Here is a 24,871-nt window from a genome sequence, read left to right on the forward strand (position 1 = left end):
ATTATACCTCGGTTTATTTTTCACGCAGTGACAGGCACCCCTTTATATATTTGTGCAACTCAAAATATGCAAATACTAGACATGCATGACCATATAGGTAGATGAAACCCCTGGGGTGGGGAGGACATGTGTACAATTTCACAGAACATAATTATTATTAGGTCTGAGCTTGAAGCCTTGAGGTTGGATCATTTACACACAAGTGTGGCAAGCGCCATTGCCGACCAACGAAGTTATCCAGTTTAAAATTAACAGGGAAAATCACTTGCGGTTGGGGGTAACGCTGGATTTAATGTATAAATACGTGTTTTGTTTTGTTCGGAACATGATCTGCAAGAGACGTATTCGTATGTACCTCAATATCTGCAGTAATGGACACACATTACTTATTAGTCAACAAAAGATTCTTTGCGCGTAGTCTGTACTCCTATATCGTCTGCTATACCTGGGGTGCATTTAGCGGTCATAACTTAACCAAAAGTGGGTTCAGTTGATTTTGTTTGCTTGGTTGCTTTGAAGATTTGATTACTACTTTATCACGTATTATTCTTACCCAAGCAAAACAAAATAATCTCTGACAAATGACAACCAACCAGTATCTTGGTTTTGACTGCCACAACGCACCCCAGGATAGGTACACTGTACAACTATTTTAAACCATCCAAAAGTGTGCCTCTTTTGGTTTTTTTTTTCAACCAGCATGAATGCAATATGCCTTTATCCAGATTCTAGTTTTCCCAGAAAGTGTCCTTTTTTCCCAATCAACGAATCTGATTAACATGGTAACACGATCACCGATCACTTACTGAGCTGAGGCCAGCGCCATCGGCAGTAAGCATAGTGGTAAAGATGTCATTTTTTCTTTTAATACCTTCGGACTTGGCTTTCTTGTTTGTCTGTTTATGTGTATGTTAACAGTTTGGGTTTCAATCTTTCTATTTTTCCCTTTGCGTTTAATACTGCATTTGTCATTCTGAGCCTTTCACAGATGCAGGCAGGATAAGGTCTAGTATGCATTGAGTTCCATGCCGCATCATGGCAACGATGCATTTTTCGCCGATCGTTCGTACTGCCGGCCTGGTACTCTTCGTCCGTTTCGGTGTTAAAAACCTTTAAGGGATTTTTTAACTGCCGCATGCTGTTGATTCTGCTGTGAACCATTGTTTAGGATCTTAGTCACTCTGGTGGTTTTCCGACCAGGCTACGTCTTCTTTCTTGGTTTGCAATCTCTAACGATCAAAGTCAGTTTGCCTTGTCTCTCTAGCTCCTTCAGCTTTCGGTGCTCCAGATCCCAGCTATGGCCCTTATGGAGAGAAAAGTTGAATTTCACATCATCAAAATAGTGATATTTGATATCTCGACCCTCCTGGTCTTTGTGGAAGGGATAGAAGCCGAAAAGGGTGATGTTGGCGCAGAATGTTCGAGCGACTGCGTACATGTCTAACCCGAGCGTGGCAGTCCGTCGTAAACCCCATTCCCTGCAAGGGCAGAAGGCAGGAAAGAGCAGAAATTCAACTTAAAAAACACTCTGTTATATTCCAGATATTGATATTGGGAGGGAATTTTTATTGCCGTTTGATATACCGGTACCGCTGGCAAATATTCTCACACGATCCACTGAACTGCAGTGAAATGGGTGCTGACTCCGTCAGAGGATGGGGACATGCCGCCCCATCTGTTGGAGAAGACGGGTGCATGCAGCTATGGTCGTTTTTATCCAGTTGATTGACTCTCCAACATGAAAACACTGATTACTAATGACTTCCCGATTGAGAGTGACATATCCATGTATACTCTAACGAACTGTGTGCACACTACATCTATTTTTGGTTATGTGTATCCCCCAACCTGAAGAGAAATCGCCGCTCCAGCATGTCTGTGGTCCTCATTTCAACTCACCTGTTACGAGTGTTTTGCATTCTCGAAAAGTTATTATCCAAATTTTCATGAACCGAGCAATCTTTGAATAAAACCACTATGCACCAATCTCTTTTGTAGTATTTGAGCAGTACATTTTGGTGTCACTATTTCACTTTTATTTTGAAAGGTCTTCTCTTTGTAGGCAACTGTGTTATTTGCATCAGCAGCACATTCCGTTTCTTTCATAACTTTCGAGGTTCATGACTCTTTACTCAATGAAGTAACGAAGCGAATAATTTGGTGAACTATATCCTTGAATAATTTGAAATGCTTTGGGAGAAAATCAGTTTAAAAGTCAAGTTTATCTGATTTTGGTCTAAATAAATTTCAACTTACTTTTCAACATGGACAGGTTTCCAGCTGAAGGCGAATCGAATATCCAAGAGTCCATTTTTCCTGATCGAATTAATTATAGACCGGTATCTCTTGCCGGAGACAAAGTTACCACCAAGCTGGAAGAGTTGTTTTGGATACCACAGAATCGAGTCCTTCAAAGTTCGAATGTGGTTAAGGAATCGATTACGTATCTTTCGTTTCTTAGCATTTCGTGTGCTCCCCACGGCACTGCCGTAAATAAGCATCAGATCCCTGTTGAAAGCGTTCAAATTGGATGTTCTACCGACGTCAACCTCGTAGCCTTTTATCAGTCCCATGTTGGCGCGGATGACAAAGTCGTGCGAGTCTATGAAATCTCCACAGCTGCTGTTGTTTAAGATACCACTGTTACCGACCACAGCGCAGCTGCCCTGCCGTGGAATGAGCTCCACGCCGGGGAAGTGTTCCTCCAGACTACATCGGTCCGCCTCAAGCACAGGAGAATAATCAGAAACGTTGCTTCCTGTCGCTATACTGACGACAGGATTGTAATTCTGAAACTTGAAAGTCATGTTTGTGGTTGGAGTATCGTTCCTGTACACGAAGATGGCCAAATCAAGAGGCACACAAATACCACTTGCTGATCTGAAAAAGGAAGAACTTTTTGATGGGAAAAAGTTCGGGTTTGACTTGTAAAGGCTTTCGGTTGTACGGAGTGTTAACAATAGTCTGTAATACAATCGATTCACAATAGTGCGCCCCCAAGAGTTTGCAATGTGTTGACAAATCACAGTGCGCGAAACTTTCCGCCGACCCTTTCCAAACGCGCATTGGGTCGACAGATTTCGTGCACTGTGATTGGTCAACGTGTCGCAAAGTTTGGGGGCGCACTATTGTGAATTGCCAGTATTGAGATTCCATTTCGTTTTGCCATGCTCAAAGCTATTTTGGTACCGTTTGGGTTCCAATGTTTATGATATTTCCATATTCGTGAGCAAAACAGTAATGTCATTCCAGGGAGCATCCTCGATGTTCTGTACTGATTTGTGCATAATGAAATACTTTGGATGTATTGCTGCTCTGTTTTGCTTTGCTTCGCTTTTTGTCATAGGTGATGCCTCAAAGACACGGTGAACAAGCATTAGGGATGACATAAAAGTTAAAGTGATCTTTCTCCATTAGGTCTATTGACTCACAAATGAGCCCGGCACGAGTTCCACGATATTTGTTTTTCGGCTTATATGCAGGTACGCTGTGCTCAAGTTTCATGCACTCTCTAGACAAATTTAGTCCTGTAAAAAGTTCCCTTTTATCATTGGGGGCTAGGGGTCTAGAAAGGTTCGCATGAAAGTAGAAAACATGTTTCAGGGTAGAACTTACTCACTACAGACCATCTTGCAGTGCAAAGACACATTGCGGACGAGGTCGTGTGGTGTCTCTAGCGGTGGCTTCATCATCTTTGCATAGGACGACGTGCTATCCGATGCCATCAAAATTGCCGATAATTCCGTGAACTTGGGCCCTGTTCGCTTATAAAACGGCACGAAGGTATCTTCAACGATGTAGAAGCTTGTCATTAGTCCGATAATAGCAAAGCTGCAGACTACAGCAAACAGCTTGGCGGACGAATACCCCTTCATGTCCGCCATGATTTCCCCCGCTATACCTTACTAAGCCCGTTGCACGTGCATCTAGTTGAGCTCATGATCGAGAGTCCTCACCGAACCGAATGCGAACTCAGCCCCCTGTGTTGTCAGCATGAGATTACAGAGATATGGTGTTTACATTTCCAAATGGTTTGCGTGTTTTTATCAAGGTGACTTACGCAACTGATTTTACGTCTGATCGCTTATCTAGAGACAGGGTATTTAATATTAGGCACACCATCCCTTCCAAATGGATCAGCCCAAAACCTCTTCCACTTCGCATTGAGGAAGTTCAAAAGGATATATGACAGAACATGAAGGAACCACAGCTGTCTCATGAGATTTTTCTTTTAAATGAGAGGCTTGTGTTCTCAATGAGCAAATTTTAGATTCAAAACTTAATAGAACACTTAAGTGAACAGCGTCTTCCCTGAGTGACATTACAGCAACAGTGCCCTCTGTTGCCAGGAAAAGGCGCAATTTTATGTGTTTGTTGTCGTCAACCTAACCACTGGAGAAATAATATACGATTTATTTCATAGGTTTTGCTCGGGGAAGAAATAGTGATGTGTGATGGTCCACGCTGCCCGGGTGGGCGTGGGGTTGGTTGAGGTGGTGCTCGATTGGGCTTTATACTCAATTTTTTTTACTCGTATAATAAAAAGGGGACCTCAAAATTTTCAATGTTTTGGCCCACCCACCCCCAATTTCGATTAAAAAAGTGATTTCCATTTAGTACATTACATCGTAGCATTTGATATAAATCCAAATACATGTACATCGCTGTAGCGCTGGCAAAAGCTGTTTTTTTGGAATTTCCGGACAGCAAACAGGAAGCACACACAGAACGCTCGTATGACGATGATGGATTTTTAATATTCAGCTTTTGCTGAGGAGGTGAGCAGATGTCACCGATTGAGAAGCCGATGTCTTGGGAACGGTGTCGTGCTTGAGGATCTCCAAGGCTTCTGTGATGCGTCTTGGGTACCAGTGCTTGATGCTGGTGATGAGGTGGGATTGGTCCCCAGTTGATGTGGTGGTCTTCAGAGTGGGAATGCTTGACTATCGCTGACTTCTCATACTCTCACTTCCTGCCATGGGCTTGGTGTTCTTTGAGTCTGGTGGGGAGGTATCTACCAGTCTAGCTAATATACACTTTGCCGCATTAGCAGGGAATCTTGTACACCCTTGGTCGGTGGTGCTGATCTTATCGATCCTTATGGGATGTCAGCATCCCGCGGATCTTGAGAGGGGCTGTGTGGAACACCCTGATGTCATGCTTGCTCAGGATACGCTGGATGTGGTGGGAAGTACAACCTAGTTAGGGGAGGTCCTTTAACCGTGAACCTGCCAACATCTGGCAAGCAGAGGAAGCAGACAGGTACATTTTGTTACCTTGTATTTATCATTGGAGTGCCTGAATGATTAATGCTAATGGTTGTAGCTCATTTATATTGAACAACCCACAAAGTGCCAGACACTTTAAAGAACGTTTCGGTTTTTTTCTCGGAAAGGTATCATACTGTAGAGAGTTTTCCAGAAAAATGTGGGGAAAAGCCTGCTCGAGTGGGACGCAGACGCATGATTTGTCCTCTTGACTATCAAACGAAAATAACACATATCATTGTCAAAGCTGACAACCTAACTGGCCGAGTTTGTCCACTTTCAAGTCCTGTGACCTGTTCATAACGAATGGAAGCACTAAATACATGAACAATGTTCTTTACATCAACAATGCTGATAAAAGTACTGGATACATGATTTGATACCATTGATTTCCACTGACTATATTGACCACTACCAAAACTTTCATCATTTCAAAAACAATGAAACCAGCGTATGGTTTCTTCATTGTGTAAATATCTGACTCTAATAGAAAACTGTTCCTTTGACGAATCTTCCAGTAACTTCGTGAAAGAAAACAAAGTCAAACTTGTAACTCTAAATTCTCATCCTTCGTTTAACTCGACTGTCACTAACACGGCAGGGGTTTATAAGCGCGTTACAACAAGTGCAACATATGTAGTAAAATTGTACGCCGGCTGCCATCACCGGTAAAATAGACTGGCCTCGTGATTTTACTGTTTAAAAGCATTTTCAGCTTGTACATGTACACAGGACAGAAGACCACCTCGGTTGTCTGGTTTTCCATATGCAGCAAGGTATGAGACGGAGAGAACCCCCCTGCTTTGTGTTGGTCATTGTCTCGCAGGAATCTGGGGAATTCCTTTCAGACATCTTGGGGGGATGTGTTAAGTAACAATAGTCTGGAATGTGTATAGGGATTGGACATGTTGGGGGGTACCCCTTGGTCTCATTTCTTGCTGGGTACAAGATGGACTCCTTTACTGAACATATTACTCAACCATACCCGTATCAAAATCACGTTAAAATTATGAAGTCGCAGGATTCCAGACGATTGAGTACGTTTGGCAGCTTTGGGACATCATATAAGAAACTTTTTTTATTTTGCAGACGCATCGGTCTACGGCGCCGCAGGCGCTGACCAGAAACCAGAGACCTTTTTGAACTGTTTTATATGCATGTGTATTGAAAAAAATGTATTACAGATCAAAAGTTTGGAAGAAACAAGTGCCGTCACTTGCGTCATTTGTGCTAGGAGTCGTGGCATGGCAAGGGGCATTTCCGCCCCTGGGGAAAAGGGGAGAAGGGGAAACGAAGCGTTCCTCAACTTGCTGGAGACGAGACTAGTGCTCCCCCCCCCAGCTTTGCCTACTTCTGGTAACTCCCCTAAGGAGGGCCATTTCTGTGCGAAAAAAATGTGTGTATCAAGTACAAAATATTGCGATCAGTTTTTAAACATGCTTAGAGACAAATTAATATATGATTATGCAGTTCTTGAACAAAAGCGTTCATCAGCTATACAGCAGTGTTCAAACATATCAAATACAGTTTCAACACTTCGTCAAATGCATGCGACAGACAGTGCCTGAATGTGTAACATTAAAAAAGACAAAAGAGCCAATCCGAGGGCGCAGTGTTGAATTATGAAATAAACTAAGACTAACTCAAGTGGTTTATTTCTACCAAAAAAATTTAAAAGGTGGCAATTAATTGAAATAGCTCTCACGTTTTCTGTCTGTCGTCCTCAATCGCAAATTTGTTTCATTTTCCGTTGGGTGATTTCATATCCTTGGGTTGCTTAAGGCCTACCTAAAGTGCCTCTGTTTCTTGATCACATAATTTAAGTTCCTCTACTAGCCATTGAAATTTGTTGAGTGATTTCCGGGAGTGAAAAATGAACACAGATTGAGCAAAAGCTATTTTTAGGCAGTAGTGCCAGGAATATATTGCCCTCTTCATTTCTTCTCTAAGTCAAAAATACGTGTATCGATTTCATTCAGTACCTCTTAACTTATACATGTAGTTGGCAAGTAAGAACTTAACAGTAATATATAAAAAAAAATTTAAATGATTAAAACCCAGTTGATATCATAAGTAAAAAAAGGAGAAGACTTAAAAAATTAATCAAACAGGAAAACTGTGGGGGGTTAAATACATAATTTTGTTTGCTACGTGTGAGTGCTGCTCTCTATAGGAAAAAAGGATTAGAGGCAATACTGCAGGACTGAGAGTGTTATGATCCCAGTTTTGTTAAAAGGACGGTGCGCACGATGTACTGCCCTCTTTTGTCCACGCCTATCCCTTCGCTTGGCTTTTGTTTATTACACAACTGCCCGACGATACACCATGTACTTTCCAATAGGATAATTTTTAATTGTTAGTCTTGAGAGAAGCGTCTACGCACTGTGGAAGTTTGGCCTATTGAAGTGTCAGGCTTTACTTCCTTCCCCAAAATAAAATCATCCAAGGTAACAATTATATTTATAGCCTGTTGAGTTTTTAAAAAACTGAGACAGATTTTGCCTCCGGTTTGAGATGTCGAGGTGAAATTTGCATTTGTTTTTCAATTAAGTCTAGTGTTCAGACATCAGATTAAAAAGTGGTACAAACTCCACCGTCTTCGAGCGAAATGATGAGGAAAACCCTTTAGCATACACTCAACGCTTAGTCATCAGGAAACAAAAAAACATGAATTTGTTCTCATCACTCAGTTTATTCAACGTCATCGATCATTGGAACAAGTTTTCTTGCAATGTACAAACACAAGAGCGAATGACGCATAATTGTAACCCATTAACATTCAAATATTTCCCTTGATGCTTCCCGTCCGTGTCTTTTAATGTGTTTATAAACAGCAAGAATGCATCTTAAAATCATCAGTTTAATACATGAAGCCTGTGAAGATTTAATATAGCACCAAATGGGTGATTCAATGTTATGATAAACGTTATCGTGTTTTCTCCGTATTCTATTTTACAATTTCATCGCAGTCAAACTTACAGAAGGATGATTAAAACCAACATTTCTAATAAATGCACACATGAAAATTGGGAGCATTATAAATCCAATTATCCTTTTTACCGATAACGAACGAGTGATGCTTAAAAATAGCATTCCGTGCTTCATATAGATCTACATAATAAGAAATGTCAATATTGTTTACGGGCTGTTTCACGCATTTTCATGCTACAGGTTTTAAGAGAATAATAAGACGTTTTCTTCCAGTGCCACCAATACACGGCTTTACACCAAATTGATGTGTACCCATTGGTGTAATATGGACCATTTAAATGAGAGTCACAGCAATTTTTAAACCACCAGGCTCCGGAGCAAGATTGTGCATGATTACAACTGCCACATGAATCAGTGTCACGATCCTTTGTTGAAAACGAACAGCCATTGTGATATTTAAGAGCATTACCGGCAGTGCCTTTGTCATCGTATTGGCCAATATTCAGATTGTACTCACCAGGGGATATTTGGAAATCTGAGTACTTTGCCCAAGACGTGTTACCCTCCCAGTCCCCTAAATCAACTCGTAGCTCCCACGTTCCTTGTGTCAGAGTCACCAAGTTGTCATTGCCCAACCAGAACTCACCGGACAGATCACCAAAGCCAGACTGGTACTCGGTCCAGTTACGGTAGAAGTCCACGCTGCCGTCTTGTCGCCTCTGGAACACAATCCAACCCCCGCCATCAGTTACCATGTCACAGTAGACACAAAGACCGTCAGCACCGAATCCCTCTGGGTAGATGGTGTAGATACCGCTGGAATGAAGACCAGCGTCCAAGAGCATCTTGCAGCTTCTGTAGCGATTTAGGGAGATACCACCAGTCAGAGAGGAGAAAGGTGTGTCCTCGTCTGCATCAATGTACACACTCCCAGGAGATGCACTGAAGTTTCCAGGATGCTGTCGTCTTGTGGCAAGGTTCAACTCGCACCTTTTGTTACAGTCGTTGAAGTTAAAAGACTTGCATCGCTCATCTCTGCTGCAGTCCCATCCGCAGATAGCACGAGAGCGTACAGATTTACGTGCGTATGCAAGCCCTTGCAGTGCGCAATTTTCCGCGGCGTACATGATTTGTTGACGTGGATTCAGTTGATATCCACTGACCAAAATGACCAATACCAAAAGGATCACCACTTCAACTATTAATCCAGAGCCCGGTTTCTTTATTTTTGACATTTCTGTCCTTCAACTAATAACGACGTAAATGTCACAAATATCTTGTATTCGACGAACTGGACTACAGGCAATCGCTATACAAAGTTCAGTTTTGAGACGATTTTGGCCTTAAAGATGTAGGCCTACGGATATGTTTAAGATACCAGAATAGCCGGCAAGATTATGCGAGTTGTATCCAATACGCTGTTTCAATCATAATTCAACATGTTGATTGTTCTTCCAAACCTGTTTGACGAATTTGACAGCAATTTTCACGATAGCAAACCCGGTTAAACTTTGTACTTCAATCAGCTCCAAACGTGTCAGAATTATGTTAAATTGAACACAGAGAGGACAAACGCGTTACCACAGCGCATCGTATACGAAACTGATAACCACCGCACCTGGTTACGCGTAAGCGAAGCATTTCATGGAGATGTCATGCAATGATTGGTTAGTGATAAGAATATTAATGAACAGCTCAGTCTTGATTGGTTGGCAGTGAGCCTGAATGCGCTGTCTAAGGCGCAGTGAATTGTGACGCGCAATATCCGCTCATGTGTCTCTACACTTGCTATGAGTGGATGACAAAATAAATTTCTCTGCTTTAAATTAATGTTATTATTGACTTAATCAGGGTGACAGACAGCGTCGCTCTTATCAAAACATTGCTTCATTCGAGCCTTTTCTAGCCAACTGGCAAAATAAGAAATACTTCAAGAGCGATACACTTACATTCCAAATAGCTCCATTCCACCATTCTATGGAGGGTCCCCAGTTGATGTGGTGGTCTTCAGAGTGGGAATGCTTGACTATCGCTGACTTCTCATACTCTCACTTCCTGCCATGGGCTTGGTGTTCTTTGAGTCTGGTGGGGAGGTATCTACCAGTCTAGCTAATACACACTTTGCCATTGGCAGGGGATCTTGTACACCCTTGGTCGGTGGTGCTGATTTTATCGATCCTTGTGGGATGTCAGCATCCCGCGGATCTTGAGAGGGGCTGTGTGGAACACCCTGATGTCATGCTTGCTCAGGATACGCTGGATGTGGTGGGAAGTACAACCTAGTTAGGGGAGGTCTTTTAACCGTGAACCTGCCAACATCTGGCAAGCAGAGGAAGCAGACAGGTATATTTTGTTACCTTGTATTTATCATTGGAGTGACTGAATGATTAATGCTAATGGTTGTAGCTCATTTATATTGAACAACCCACAAAGTGCAAGACACTTTAGAGAACATTTTGATTTTTTCTCGGAAAGGTATCATACTGTAGAGAGTTTTCCAGAAAAATGTGGGGAAAAGCCTGCTCGAGTGGGACGCAGACGCAGGATTTGTCCTCTTGACTATCAAACGAAAATAACACATATCATCGTCAAAGCTGACAACCTAACTGGCCGAGTTGGTCCACTTTCAAGTCCTGTGACCTGTTTATAACGAATGGAAGCACTAAATACGTGATCAATGTTCTTTACATCAACAATACTGATAAAAGTACTGGATACATGATTTGATACCATTGATTTCCACTGACTATATTGACCACTACCAAAACTTTCACCATTTCAAAAACAATGAAACCAGCGTATGGTTTCTTCATTGTGTAAATATCTGACTCTAATAGAAAACTGTTCCTTTGACGAATCTTCCAGTAACTTCGTAAAAGAAAACAAAGTCATACTTGTAACTCTAAATTCTCATCCTTCGTTTAACTCGACTGTCACTAACACGGCAGGGGTTTATAAGCGCGTTACAACAAGTGCAACATATGTAGTAAAATTGTACGCCGGCCGCTATCACCGGTAAAATAGACTGGCCCCGTGATTTTACTATTTAAAAGCATTTTCAGCTTGTACATGTACACAGGACAGAAGACCACCTCGGTTGTCTGGTTTTCCATATGCAGCAAGGTATGAGACGGAGAGAACCCCCTGCTTTGTGTTGGTCATTGTCTCGCAGGAATCTGGGGAATTCCTTTCAGACATCTTGGGGGGATGTGTTAAGTAACAATAGTCTGGAATGTGTATAGGGATTGGACATGTTGGGGGTACCCCTTGGTCTCATTTCTTGCTGGGTATAAATGGACTCCTTTACTGAACATATTACTCAACCATACCCGTATCAAAATCACGTTAAAATTATGAAGTCGCAGGATTCCAGACGATTGAGTACGTTTGGCAGCTTTGGGAATCATATAAGAAACTTATTTTGCAGACGCATCGGTCTACGGCGCCGCACTGCAGGCGCTGACCAGAAACCGGAGACCTTTTTGAACTGTTTTATATGCATGTGTATTGAAAAAAGTGTATTATAGATCAAAAGTTTGGAGGAAACAAGTGCCGTCACTTGCGTCATTTGTGCTAGGAGTCGTGGCATGGCAAGGGGCATTTCTGCCCCTGGGGAAAAGGGGAGAAGGGGAAACGAAGCGTTCCTCAACTTGCTGGAGACGAGACTAGTGCTCACCTCCAGCTTTGCCTACCTCTGGTAACTCCCCTAAGGAGGGCCATTTCTGTTCGAAAAAAATGTGTGTATCAAGTACAAAATATTGCGATCAGCTTTTAAACATGCTTAGAGACAAATTAATATATGATTATGCAGTTCTTGAACAAAAGCGTTCATCAGCTATACAGCAGTGTTCAAACATATCAAATACAGTTTCAACACTTCGTCAAATGCATGCGACAGACAGTGCCTGAATGTGTAACATTAAAAAAGACAAAAGAGCCAATCCGAGGGCGCAGTGTTGAATTATGAAATAAACTAAGACTAACTCAAGTGGTTTATTTCTACCAAAAAAATTTAAAAGGTGGCAATTAATTGAAATAGCTCTCAAGGTTTCTGTCTGTCGTCCTCAATCGCAAATTTGTTTCATTTTCCGTTGGGTGATTTCATATCCTTGGGTTGCTTAAGGCCTACCTAAAGTGCCTCTGTTTCTTGATCACATAATTTGGAACATAAGTTCTTCTACTAGCCATTGAAATTTGTTGAGTAATTTCCGGGAGTGAAAATGAACACAGATTGAGCATGACAGCAAAAGCTATTTTACGGCAGTAGTGCCAAGAATATATTGCCCCCTTCTTTTCTTCTCTAAGTCAAAAATACGTGTATCGATTTCATTCAATACCTCTTAACTTATACATGTAGTTGGCAAGTAAGAACTTAACAGTAATATATAAAAAAAATTTAAATGATTAAAACCCAGTTGATATCATAAGTAAAAAAAAAAGGAGAAGACTTAAAAAATTAATCAAACAGGAAAACTGTGGGGGGTTAAATACATAATTTTGTTTGCTACGTGTGAGTGCTGCCCTCTATAGGAAAAAAGGATTAGAGGCAATACTGCAGGACTGAGAGTGTTATGATCCCAGTTTTGTTAAAAGGACGGTGCGCACGATGTACTGCCCTCTTTTGTCCACGCCTATGCCTTCGCTTGTCTTTTGTTTATTACACAATTGTCTTGAGGATACACCATTTACTTTCCAACAGGATGATTTTTAATTGTTAGTCTTGAGAGAAGCGTCTACGCACTGTGGAAGTTTGGCCTATTGAAGTGTCAGGCTTTACTTCCTTCCCCAAAATAAAATCATCCAAGGTAACAATTATATTTATAGCCTGTTGAGTTTTTAAAAAACTGAGACAGATTTTGCCTCCGGTTTGAGATGTCGAGGTGAAATTTGCATTTGTTTTTCAATTAAGTCTAGTGTTCAGACATCAGATTAAAAAGTGGTACAAACTCCACCGTCTTCGAGCGAAATGATGAGGAAATCCCTTTAGCATACACTCAACGCTTGGTCATCAGGAAACAAAAAAACATGAATTTGTTCTCATCACTCAGTTTATTCAACGTCATCGATCATTGGAACAAGTTTTCTTGCAATGTACAAACACAAGAGCGAATGACGCATAATTGTAACCCATTAACATTCAAATATTTCCCTTGATGCTTCCCGTCCGTGTCTTTTAATGTGTTTATAAACAGCAAGAATGCATCTTAAAATCATCAGTTTAATACATGAAGCCTGTGAAGATTTAATATAGCACCAAATGGGTGATTCAATGTTATGATAAACGTTATCGTGTTTTCTCCGTATTCTATTTTACAATTTCATCGCAGTCAAACTTACAGAAGGATGATTAAAACCAACATTTCTAATAAATGCACACATGAAAATTGGGAGCATTATAAATCCAATTATCCTTTTTACCGATAACGAACGAGTGATGCTTAAAAATAGCATTCCGTGCTTCATATAGATCTACATAATAAGAAAAGTCAATATTGTTTACGGGCTGTTTCACGCATTTTCATGCTACATGTTTTAAGAGAATAATAAGACGTTTTCTTCCAGTGCCACCAATACACGGCTTTACACCAAATTGATGTGTACCCATTGGTGTAATATGGACCATTTAAATGAGAGTCACAGCAATTTTTAAACCACCAGGCTCCGGAGCAAGATTGTGCATGATTACAACTGCCACATGAATCAGTGTCACGATCCTTTGTTGAAAACGAACAGCCATTGTGATATTTAAGAGCATTACCGGCAGTGCCTTTGTCATCGTATTGGCCAATATTCAGATTGTACTCACCAGGGGATATTTGGAAATCTGAGTACTTTGCCCAAGACGTGTTACCCTCCCAGTCCCCTAAATCAACTCGTAGCTCCCACGTTCCTTGTGTCAGAGTCACCAAGTTGTCATTGCCCAACCAGAACTCACCGGACAGATCACCAAAGCCAGACTGGTACTCGGTCCAGTTACGGTAGAAGTCCACGCTGCCGTCTTGTCGCCTCTGGAACACAATCCAACCCCCGCCATCAGTTACCATGTCACAGTAGACACAAAGACCGTCAGCACCGAATCCCTCTGGGTAGATGGTGTAGATACCGCTGGAATGAAGACCAGCGTCCAAGAGCATCTTGCAGCTTCTGTAGCGATTTAGGGAGATACCACCAGTCAGAGAGGAGAGAGGTGTGTCCTCGTCTGCATCAATGTACACACTCCCAGGAGATGCACTGAAGTTTCCAGGATGCTGTCGTCTTGTGGCAAGGTTCAACTCGCACCTTTTGTTACAGTCGTTGAAGTTAAAAGACTTGCATCGCTCATCTCTGCTGCAGTCCCATCCACAGATAGCACGAGAGCGTACAGATTTACGTGCGTACGCAAACCCCTGCAGTGCGCAATTTTCCGCGGCGTACATGATTTGTTGACGTGGATTCAGTTGATATCCACTGACCAAAATGACCAATGCCAAAAGGATCATCACTTCAACTATTAATCCAGAGCCCGGTTTCTTTATTTTTGACATTTCTGTCCTTCAACTAATAACGACGTAAATGTCAGAAATTTCTTGTATTCGACGAACTGGACTACAGGCAATCGCTATACAAAGTTCAGTTTTGAGACGATTTTGGCCTTAAAGATGTAGGCCTACGGATATGTTTAAGATACCAGAATAGCCGGCAAGATTATGCGAGTTGTATCCAATACACTGTTTCAATCATAAATCAGCATGTTGATTGTTCTTCCAAACCTGTTTGACGAATTTGATAGCAATTTTTACGATAGCAAACCCGGTTAAACTTTGTACTTCAATCAGCTCCAAACGTGTCAGAATTATGTTAAATTGGAACACAGAGAGGATAAACGCGTTACCACAGCGCATCATATACGAAACTGATAACCACAGCACCTGGTTACGCGTAAGCGAAGCATTTCATGGAGATGTCATGCAATGATTGGTTAGTGATAAGAATATTAATGAACAGCTCAGTCTTGATTGGTTGGCAGTGAGCCTGAATGCGCTGTCTAAGGCGCAGTGAATTGTGACGCGCAATATCCGCTCATGTGTCTCTACACTTGCTATGAGTGGATGACAAAATAAATTTCTCTGCTTTAAATTAATGTTATTATTGACTTAATCAGGGTGACAGACAGCGTCGCTCTTATCAAAACATTGCTTCATTCGAGCCTTTTCTAGCCAACTGGCAAAATAAGAAATACTTCAAGAGCGATACACTTACATTCCAAATAGCTCCATTCCACCATTCTTTGGAGGGTCCCCAGTTGATGTGGTGGTCTTCAGAGTGGGAATGCTTGACTATCGCTGACTTCTCATACTCTCACTTCCTGCCATGGGCTTGGTGTTCTTTGAGTCTGGTGGGGAGGTATCTACCAGTCTAGCTAATATACACTTTGCCGCATTGGCAGGGAATCTTGTACACCCTTGGTCGGTGGTGCTGATCTTATCGATCCTTATGGGATGTCAGCATCCCGCGGATCTTGAGAGGGGCTGTGTGGAACACCCTGATGTCATGCTTGCTCAGGATACGCTGGATGTGGTGGGAAGTACAACCTAGTTAGGGGAGGTCCCTTAACCGTGAACCTGCCAACATCTGGCAAGCAGAGGAAGCAGACAGCTACATTTTGTTACCTTGTATTTATCATTGGAGTGACTGAATGATTAATGCTAATGGTTGTAGCTCATTTATATTGAACAACCCACAAAGTGCAAGACACTTTAGAGAACATTTTGATTTTTTCTCGGAAAGGTATCATACTGTAGAGAGTTTTCCAGAAAAATGTGGGGAAAAGCCTGCTCGAGTGGGACGCAGACGCATGATTTGTCCTCTTGACTATCAAACGAAAATAACACATATCATCGTCAAAGCTGACAACCTAACTGGCCGAGTTTGTCCACTTTCAAGTCCTGTGACCTGTTCATAACGAATGGAAGCACTAAATACATGAACAATGTTCTTTACATCAACAATGCTGATAAAAGTACTGGATACATGATTTGATACCATTGATTACCATTGACTATATTGACCACTACCAAAACTTTCATCATTTCAAAAACAATGTAACCAGCGTATGGTTTCTTCATTATGTAAATATCTGACTCTAATAGAAAACTGTTCCTTTGACGAATCTTCCCGTAACTTCGTGAAAGAAAACAAAGTCAAACTTGTAGCTCTAAATTCTCATCCTTCGTTTAACTCGACTGTCACTAACACGGCAGGGGTTTATAAGCGCGTTACAACAAGTGCAACATACGCAGTAAAATTGGCGACGCAACACCTGTGGTTGCGTGATATACGTGCGCATTTTACGGAGATGAAAGACTCTGATTGGTCAGTGATTCAGGATTCTGCCTAATTCATTACCCACTACCGGTCCCTATGTTCGGAGGACGTCTCTAAGACGTCTGGAGACTACGTACGCGACGGAACCAGTCTACCCAAAAATAAACTTTTGTGCATGTGACTTCTTATTTTGTATTTCACCTTTTTACTCAGGACACTTAGAGATTCTTGCACCAAACTCTGACATGAAGTCATGTACGTGACCCTTTAATAATGGCCTCCATCCGAGGAAAGAAGTGTCGGAACAATGTAGGACGTCGCCCGCCTCAAAATCCACAGTAAAGTGATTGAGTGCGCATGCGCTAACTTTCAACTAAGCGTTGCACAAGGGCATGGGAATGAACATACCTGTCATATATATTTTCCAAGCAGTTCCCGAACTGTAATGTGCATGATGGGAGTTACGACATTCGTTAGGTGTGTCAAAATTGGTGCAAACAAATATTGTCCGGTGTCAGCGTGAAATTTCAAATTGTAGTATTCATAACTAACATAATTTTGATGACGACACGTTTAAGCTTGATGTTTTTGAAGGAAATATAAAGAAATATGCCCAATTAAAAGAACTAAAAATTGATTTTCCGTCACTTTTATTAACAGGGCTTATCTCAGCATTTAGTGCTGTCTTCTTTGATATCAAAACGCCAAGGTGATATTCACATTTTTTTTTCAATTAAGTCTAGTTTCCAGACGTCAGATTAGAAAGTGGCACAAACTCATCCGCCTTGGAGTGATATTGCGAATAGAATCTTTGGGCATACACTCAACACTTGGTCATCAAGAAGATCAAAAACATGGATTAGTTCTTGTCACCTCGGTTTATTCAACGTCATCGATCATCAGAATTATTATTTATGTAGCAGTGGACAAGCAATCAGCAAAAAACCGCATAATATAATTGTAATATAAAAGGATTCAAATATTCCTATCGCTCTGTCTTTTACTGTGTATACACGCAGATCGCTTTAATTAAGTAAGCAATTAACAATGCATATTATTAAATTATAAAATCATTTCAGTGCATGAAGCATGTGAAGATTGAATATGGAACTAATCGAGTGACCTTATTATTATCTAAGTCTAAATTAAGATAAAATCCAAGTTTTAAATGGATACAAGATCTAAAAGACAGCGTCATAAACTTCTGACTAATAGTTTAAGTTTCATCATTTGTTATAAAATGTTTTGAGTAAATGTTAACACGTGCTTGCTGGCTTTTCAATTAGCAGTACCAAAAAATGAGAGTAAAATACAACGTTTAATTCTTACTGTGTCAGACGCTTTGAATTTACTTATTTTGCTTGCTTAGGCCTACCATTACGTGTTGGGCCATACCGTAAACTGTACATTTAGGTGTCTCTTTAATACAATCTGAAAGGAACCGGTGTTAAATCATTTAAAAAGAAAAGAAAAAAACGACCAGTTTATTTCCAAGAGGCTGATTGCCTCTTGTTGAATGTGTTCCGCCGAGGTCAGTGCACTTAAGGATCCTTGTGGATAACTCCAATCACAGCTTGATTAACAAGAAGGAAAGGGATATATTTCTTCTCTTACAATCGACGCTTCTGTGCGATGTTGTCTGCATGGTTTAGTAGAACCAAATTTGGTTTTTCTATTACGTGATGGGATTTATGCATTAACACTTTTTTGTATGCATGTGGCGTTAACTCAAGTCGTTTCTCCGTACTCCATCTTGCAATTTCATCGCAGTAAAATAGATACAGATGAATAATCAAAACTACAATCTCTACTACACATCAAAATTGAAATCCTTACTCTTGCGATTATTCTCAGCATCAGTGACCAAATTCCGCGAAAAACAGAAAATTTTGTTTACAGGCCTGTTTCACGCATTTTCATGCTGCATGTTTTTAGGGAATAATACTCTCCTCTCCAGTGACGCCAGCATACACCTCTCCCCAGAGGTACATGGCCATTAGTGTAATAGGGCCCGTTTAAATGGGATTTAAAGCACCAGTAAAACCACCAGGCACCGTCCCAAATTTTTGCACAATTATTTGAGCCATCCAAATCATTATCGCGATCCTTCGTTGTGAAAGGACGCCCTCTATGAACACCAAGAGAATCACCAGCAGTGCTGCTGTTGTCGTATTGGCCAATATTCAGACTGTACTTACGCGCAGATATTTGGAAATCTGCGTACTTTGCCCAAGTTGTGTTACCCTCCCAGTCTCCTAAATCAACTCGTAGCTCCCATGTCCCTCCCGAAGCATCAGATGTCAGAGTCACCAAGTTGTCATTGCCCAACCAGAACTCACCGGACAGATCGCCAAAGCCAGACTGGTACTCGGTCCAGTCACGGTAGAAGTCCACGCTGCCGTCTTGTCGCCTCTGGAACACGATCCAACCCCCGCCATCAGTTTCCATGTCACAGTAGACACAAAGACCGTCAGCACCGAATCCCTCTGGGTAGATGGTGTAGATACCGCTTGAATAGTAACAAGCATCCAAGAGCATCTTGCAGCTTCTGTAGCGATTTAGGGAGATACCGGTCAGCGAGGAGAGAGGTGTGTCCTCGTCTGCATCAAAGTACATACTCCCAGGAATTGCAGTGAAGTTTCCAGGATGCTCTCGTCTTGTGGCAAGGTTCAACTCGCACATTTTGTTGCAGTCGTTGAAGTTAAAAGACTTGCATCGTTCATCCCTGCTGCAGTCCCATCCACAGATAGCACGAGAGCGTACAGATTTACGTGCGTACGCAAGCCCTTGCAGTGCGCGATTTTCCGCGGCGTACATGATTTGTTGACGTGGATTCCATTGATGTCCACTGACCAAAATAACCGTTGCCCAAAGTATCATCACGTGAAGCACAATGAAACCCGCGTCGGGATCCTTCATCTTTTGAAATAGGCCAATCTGACTCTGTCAATTAATGTTCGCGAATAAATAGTGGTAAATATCTTGTATTAGACGAACTGGGGACTCGAATCAAATCGTTTAAGAATTTACGTTCTGAGATGATGCCGGCCCAAAGATGTTGCTAAATGTTATTACTCAGTGGGATAGAATGCAGAATTATGCTTGTCGTATTCAATATGTTCTCAAGCATATAAACACAGACACAAACTGTACCTTTGGCGAATCAAAAGATAATTTCGTGAAAGCAAACCAAGTCAAATTTGTAGCTCCAAATTTTCATTCTCCGTTAAATTCGACTGTCACTACACGGAAGAGGTTTATAAACGCCTTACCAAAAAGCACAAAGTATCCACTATTGCGGCGCAATACACGTGGTTGCGTGCAAGGCACGCATAATCACAGAGATGGAAATACACTGATTGGTCGTTGATACGATTAAGAATGAAGAACTTGCTCTGGATTGGTTGATATCAGACACGGATGTGCCTGCTTCATATCTCATCAGCTACTGACTTGTCATCAGAGAGAAGAACCCATCCTCTAGCTCCGCCCATGATGATATCACGCAGTTATCAAAATGCTTTCCACATTCCATTTAGCCCCTAAGGGCTGAATGCTGATTGATTTCAACAGAAGATCATTTGACATTTTAAAAGCAAATGGAGTAAATGGGTAGTTAGCGGTTTTATAGTTTATGAGTTCAAAAAGAAATCACAATGTTATCGACAGCACAATTGTTATAATCGCTTTGCATTAGTCAATTGTCTGACAACATAAATGCAAATGAACTTGTTTTTGGTTTGCCCTTTCGTTCAAGCAATTAATTTAGCTCTTTCGACACATTGCTCTCCAGAAACTTGCGGGAAAATTGTACAAACTTTTTCAAGGGGGATTTGAACTCACGACCTCGGAGACCTCTAAATACACTCTATTCAGAAAGTGTATTTTATTACACTATAATTCATCAAAACAAAGTTCCATTGAGCGGTTGCAGAGTTGCAAGTCGAAAGTCATGTTTTTGGATGGAGCATCGTTTTTGCAAACAAAGATGGCCAAATCAAGAGGCATATAAATGCCACCTGGTGATATCAATGCAGGCAGATAATCCGTTCCTATTAAAACAACAATGACGTTACTTGGTTCCAGTGGTTATGGGAGGATAGCATATTTGTACGATGTTTCCAAATTGGCGCAAGCAAATGCTGTCAAGTTTCAGCATAAATTTTCAACTTGTAGTATCCATAGCTTACATGAGTTTAATGACGACAGTCTTGAGCTTGATGATTCTTATAATTTGGTGATTCAGTAATATGCACAGGTAAGCCAAGCACTCAGAAATGATTTTACGCCACTTTTCATTAAACAGGGTTTTCCCAGCATGCATATTCAAAGTGTGTAGTGCTGTCCTCTTTGATATTAAAATATAAAGGTGAAATTCGCATTTTGTTATTTCAATGTATTTTAATGTTTAGACGTCAGATTAGAAAGCGGCACGAACACAATCGTCTTATAGTGATATTGCGAAGAGAACCTTTGAGCAAACACACCACACTTAGTCATCAGACAAACCAAAACATGGTTTGGTGCTTTTCACTCAGTTTATTCAACATCATCGATCTTTTGAACACTATTTCTTGCAATGTTCAAGTAAAAGAGCAAAAAAACCCAATTTTAATTCCAAGTTATTCATTTTTGTTCTTCCTTTCTTTCTCATTGTAAAAAAGAGGGTAGTCTCATTTATTATGCAGTAACTCAGGGAATAATACAAAAAGAAACACGACTCTTTCCCTACCTTTTCTAAGGATCTCTACTTATCAATCACTTTTATGTCGCAAATGAGAATTGCAATAAAGGCCAATGAATTAGCTGGCTTAAAGTGGATGTCAGTAGAGATAAAGAGCACGCAATGTAACTCCTGGGTATTTTGTTCCACTGATGTCAGATCATCATGCAAGCCCTGGCAAATTTGAAGCCCATGTCACTGAACCAGTCTCTAGTCAGTACTGGTTTCTTTCCGTAAACGATTAATCATTCGTTAAATAATTCTCAGTACCCGATTGGAATGTTAAGTACGTGGAAAAAAATTCAACTCACTTCTACAGGCAAATGTAATAGGTCTGGACAGTTGTGCGTTGAATAACTACAATTCTATAAGAAAGCTTTATTCAAACTGTTTCCTTATTTGAGGTGGTGTATTTCTCCTTTGAGGTCATGTGTCCAGTGCATCATTCCTCATTTACAAATTAAGACAGGTCAGTGAAAACACGGCAAAACTTTCAAACACAAATTAAAACATACTAATGAATCTAAATCGTAGGCTTCCTTCTGAGGTTTGACCCCGTTACATGTTGAGTTGCGTGGCAAAAATTTGGATGTCGCACTTTTGATGTGTTGGTGCTTTCAAGTCCTTTTTAAAACAAATTAGAAACATGTTTCCCTTGCCCCCACAAGATACGAGAGCGCATCTTAATCTTAATTTCAACGCGATCTTAATTTCAACAAGCACAGAAAACGAAAACAACAGAGGCAAGAATTTGAGTGCAGGTAGATTATTGGCGCTGGTTATTGATTGATTGCTTGTGCTACTAATGCGGTTATTAATGCATTTGTAATATTCAAAATATGCATAACTATTCCCTAATCAAACAATCTCTCACAAGGTTCAGGTATTTAAGAATTTGTTTTTATCTAAAAGGCTTTAGGCGGGTGATTGGAGACCTCTTTTAAATCAACGTGGAATTATAATCATCTTTTCTGGAGAATTTGTATAGAAAATACTCTACAGGAAATATATATAGCCGATGGTTGCCCGCATAATACATGCAGGTGTGAATAAAAAGTACACGCTACACGTACACGGTTTATTTAAAAAAAAGCTTGCTCTTTTTTCATCAGAAAACGAGTTGAGATTAGCAAAACTACAAGACGGACAGGCAACTTTATTAGCAATAAAGCACAATAAATGAATATCATTCATGTCGTGAATAAGCACACTTAAGCGAACACTCAAACTGTTGATGGAATTTTCTTGGTAGTGCATTTCGGCAAAAATCACAGGCCTATTCCCCTTTGGACTCGAGGACATCACTAAACCACTCCACTACTGAGTTTGTCGGGGTTACCTGGCCGGTTCAAACCCAATATTCATGCTGCAGTCAGCAACTACAGATGAACAATTTGCGTATGGGGCACAAGTTTTAATACCAAGTTAATCATTTTTTTAATCATTATATAAAAAAGAGGAGGGTCCCCATTTATTATGCAGTAACTCGGGGAATAATACACAAAGGAAATACGTCCATTAAATCTATCTCCCCTTTTTCATTGCCACTTAGATGGATGTCTCCCCATCGATCAATTTTCTTTCGCAAATGGGAATGTCGTGATGTCCTGAATCAGAATAAAGAGTGATAAATTAGATGGCTCACAGTGGATGTCACTCCTGACAATGGGCAGGAAATGTTGTAAAAATATAATGTAATGCCTGACCCAATAATTAAATTTCCTTCATGCTATTCACTTTCTCAGCAATTTTTAAGTCAACCACATCTTGCGCAGCGTTAGTGTTAGCGGGCAGGCAAAGACCAACAGCAAAAGAATATTTTGTGTATCGCCTGATTCCAATGAGAAAAGAGCTTGTGATCAAGCATAAACCGATTGCGACATGAACAAGGTCTAGTAGTTCCTGTTCCAAATCTACGGTATGTCATTGGATCACCTGGATACCATTTCAACAGCTCCACACTGTCCACTTTTTTTTACTACACGGACACGACACTGAAGCACAGACACACAGTTGGTGCAGTTTGGATTAGTCAGGACGAGGAAAATTGGCTAATTTTGAAAAATTTTCGGACTTGATTAGTATGGGAATGAATATATTGTTGGACGGATGTTAGAGGCTTGTTTCTATCCAGAGAAGAACCGGAGAATGGACCCGATAATTCCCGAGCCTAAGTCGACAATATCAGTGTCAATTTTTTATACGTAGCAAAGCCGATGTTTAATTGACCTTTGAAAACCGGCCACGTGACTGGGTCTCGACCAATAGAATGACTTTTAAATATATTTACGGGTCAAAATTTTGAACATAGAGAAAACTACCCACCGCCACGGACGTGTATAATAAAATCTGGACTCGCAATGCCCTTAATCAGCTTATAGAGTCATTGAATCCACTCGCAGCCATTTTACCGAGCCGAATACAAAGCTTTCCTGGTAATGCCCGCCTTTGTTCTTCCTGACGTCAACAGTAGGGAGCCAACCCACGCCTTTGTATTCGGCTCGGTAAAATGGCCGCTGGTTGGCTTCTTTTTCATACAAAGGCGTTGCAAGTCCAGGTTTTTTTTATATACGTCCGTGCCCACCGCCTGAGCCATTTGTAATGGGCGAAGTGGCTTGGCGAAGTGGCTTGGCAAGGAGTTTCTACAACTCAGGAAGGAAACGAAGCAACAAAGATTCCTCACTTTGCTGCAGACAATGCCCTCCTCCATTTTGCCTATTTCCGCGAACTCCCCTGATGAAGGCCAGCTCTTTTACAAGTGTATCAAAACAACCTTGCTATCAGGTTTTAATCATGTTTGGAGCCAAATGAATACTCGATTGATTCAACATTAGCGTCCAAAAGCGACAACAGCATTGAAACTATCAAGGGCTGCTTTATACTCAATAACAAGTGTTCAATGGCTCTGCACTATCTTTACAGTTTAAAAAAGCGTAGATCAATGTACTTTGTGAACTGCATGAGGCAGTCACTACCTGAACAGGTGACATTAAAAGGTAGACGCTGGAAGTAAATAATTCATAGAGCAAAATTCGTTTTGTTTCATTCGAAACCCAGCCGACAACTGGCAAGAGTAGACAGGTCATTTTTCATATCTTGTATTTATTATCGGAGTCAATACATAATTAATGTCAATGACGGCAGCTTAAATAGTTTACATTGAATAAGCCACAAAGCTCCCGTCACTTCAGATGGTGTTTTTGTCTCCCCTCTAAAGGTTTCTGTGTAGAGCTTTGCAGTAGGATGTGGGGAAATTCACGAGCTTGCTCAAGTGGGACTCGGACGCACGACTAATTCACTTCCCTTCCTCACAAAAATGGCACATAATATCGTCCATGGCTGGCAAGAATGGGGTGACTGTCCTTTATGAAAAATGTATCTGCTTAGTTTGAGAAAACGCCAATGAGGAGCAATGGTGGGCGTATGAGTTTACCATGCACACTCAACAGCTAATTAAAGACATCAAAAGATATCCGTCCATCCCAAGATAAACATATTCACAGGAGAATAAGCTTCCAAAGTGGATCCACTTTTTGACCTGTTTGTAACTGTGGAAGCAACATCATATACAGCAACGGTACACGCACTGATAAAAGAATAAAGTTCGAGTCGAAACTGAAACAAAATGGAACAAATTCAAACAATG

General features: G+C 40.9%; 1 protein-coding gene and 3 pseudogenes across 2 annotated transcripts; all 4 read right to left on the bottom strand.

Annotated features, from left to right (window-relative positions):
* Positions 1–129: 129 nt before the first annotated feature.
* On the bottom strand, positions 130–5,232 carry LOC110986436 (CMP-N-acetylneuraminate-poly-alpha-2,8-sialyltransferase-like). 2 transcript variants are annotated; one of them, XM_022248286.2, is made up of 3 exons: positions 3,616–5,232; positions 2,257–2,880; positions 130–1,303 (listed from the first exon to the last, which is right to left on the bottom strand). In XM_022248286.2, exons 1-3 carry the CDS (start codon positions 3,882–3,884, stop codon positions 1,270–1,272), a joined length of 927 nt encoding a protein of 308 aa, XP_022103978.2. In that variant the 5' UTR covers positions 3,885–5,232; the 3' UTR covers positions 130–1,269. The 2 variants fall into 2 exon arrangements, with proteins under 2 accessions (XP_022103978.2, XP_022103977.2); XM_022248285.2 differs by lacking the exon at positions 3,616–5,232 and having other exon boundaries at positions 130–1,478; positions 2,257–2,989.
* Positions 5,233–7,393: 2,161 nt separating this feature from the next.
* LOC147799296 (microfibril-associated glycoprotein 4 pseudogene) lies at positions 7,394–10,445 on the bottom strand (annotated as a pseudogene).
* Positions 10,446–13,234: 2,789 nt separating this feature from the next.
* Positions 13,235–15,819, bottom strand: LOC147799297 (microfibril-associated glycoprotein 4 pseudogene; annotated as a pseudogene).
* Positions 15,820–17,375: 1,556 nt separating this feature from the next.
* On the bottom strand, positions 17,376–19,894 carry LOC110986386 (microfibril-associated glycoprotein 4 pseudogene; annotated as a pseudogene).
* Between the last annotated feature and the right edge of the window lie 4,977 nt (positions 19,895–24,871).

Source organism: Acanthaster planci, linkage group LG04 (assembly GCF_054643075.1).
Source record: "Acanthaster planci isolate LZ-2023a linkage group LG04, COTS_SCS, whole genome shotgun sequence".
NCBI classification, from domain to species: domain Eukaryota; kingdom Metazoa; phylum Echinodermata; class Asteroidea; order Valvatida; family Acanthasteridae; genus Acanthaster; species Acanthaster planci.

Excerpts from the sequence above, each read along its gene's own strand:
- LOC110986436 (XM_022248286.2), bottom strand. The coding sequence starts at position 3,884 with ATGGCGGACATGAAGGGGTATTCGTCCGCCAAGCTGTTTGCTGTAGTC. Across the intron at positions 2,881-3,615 it reads TGCAAGATGGTCTGTAGTGA|ATCAGCAAGTGGTATTTGTG; the intron begins GTAAGTTCTACC and ends TTCCTTTTTCAG. Across the intron at positions 1,304-2,256 it reads AAACCTGTCCATGTTGAAAA|GGCCATAGCTGGGATCTGGA; the intron begins GTAAGTTGAAAT and ends TCTCTCCATAAG.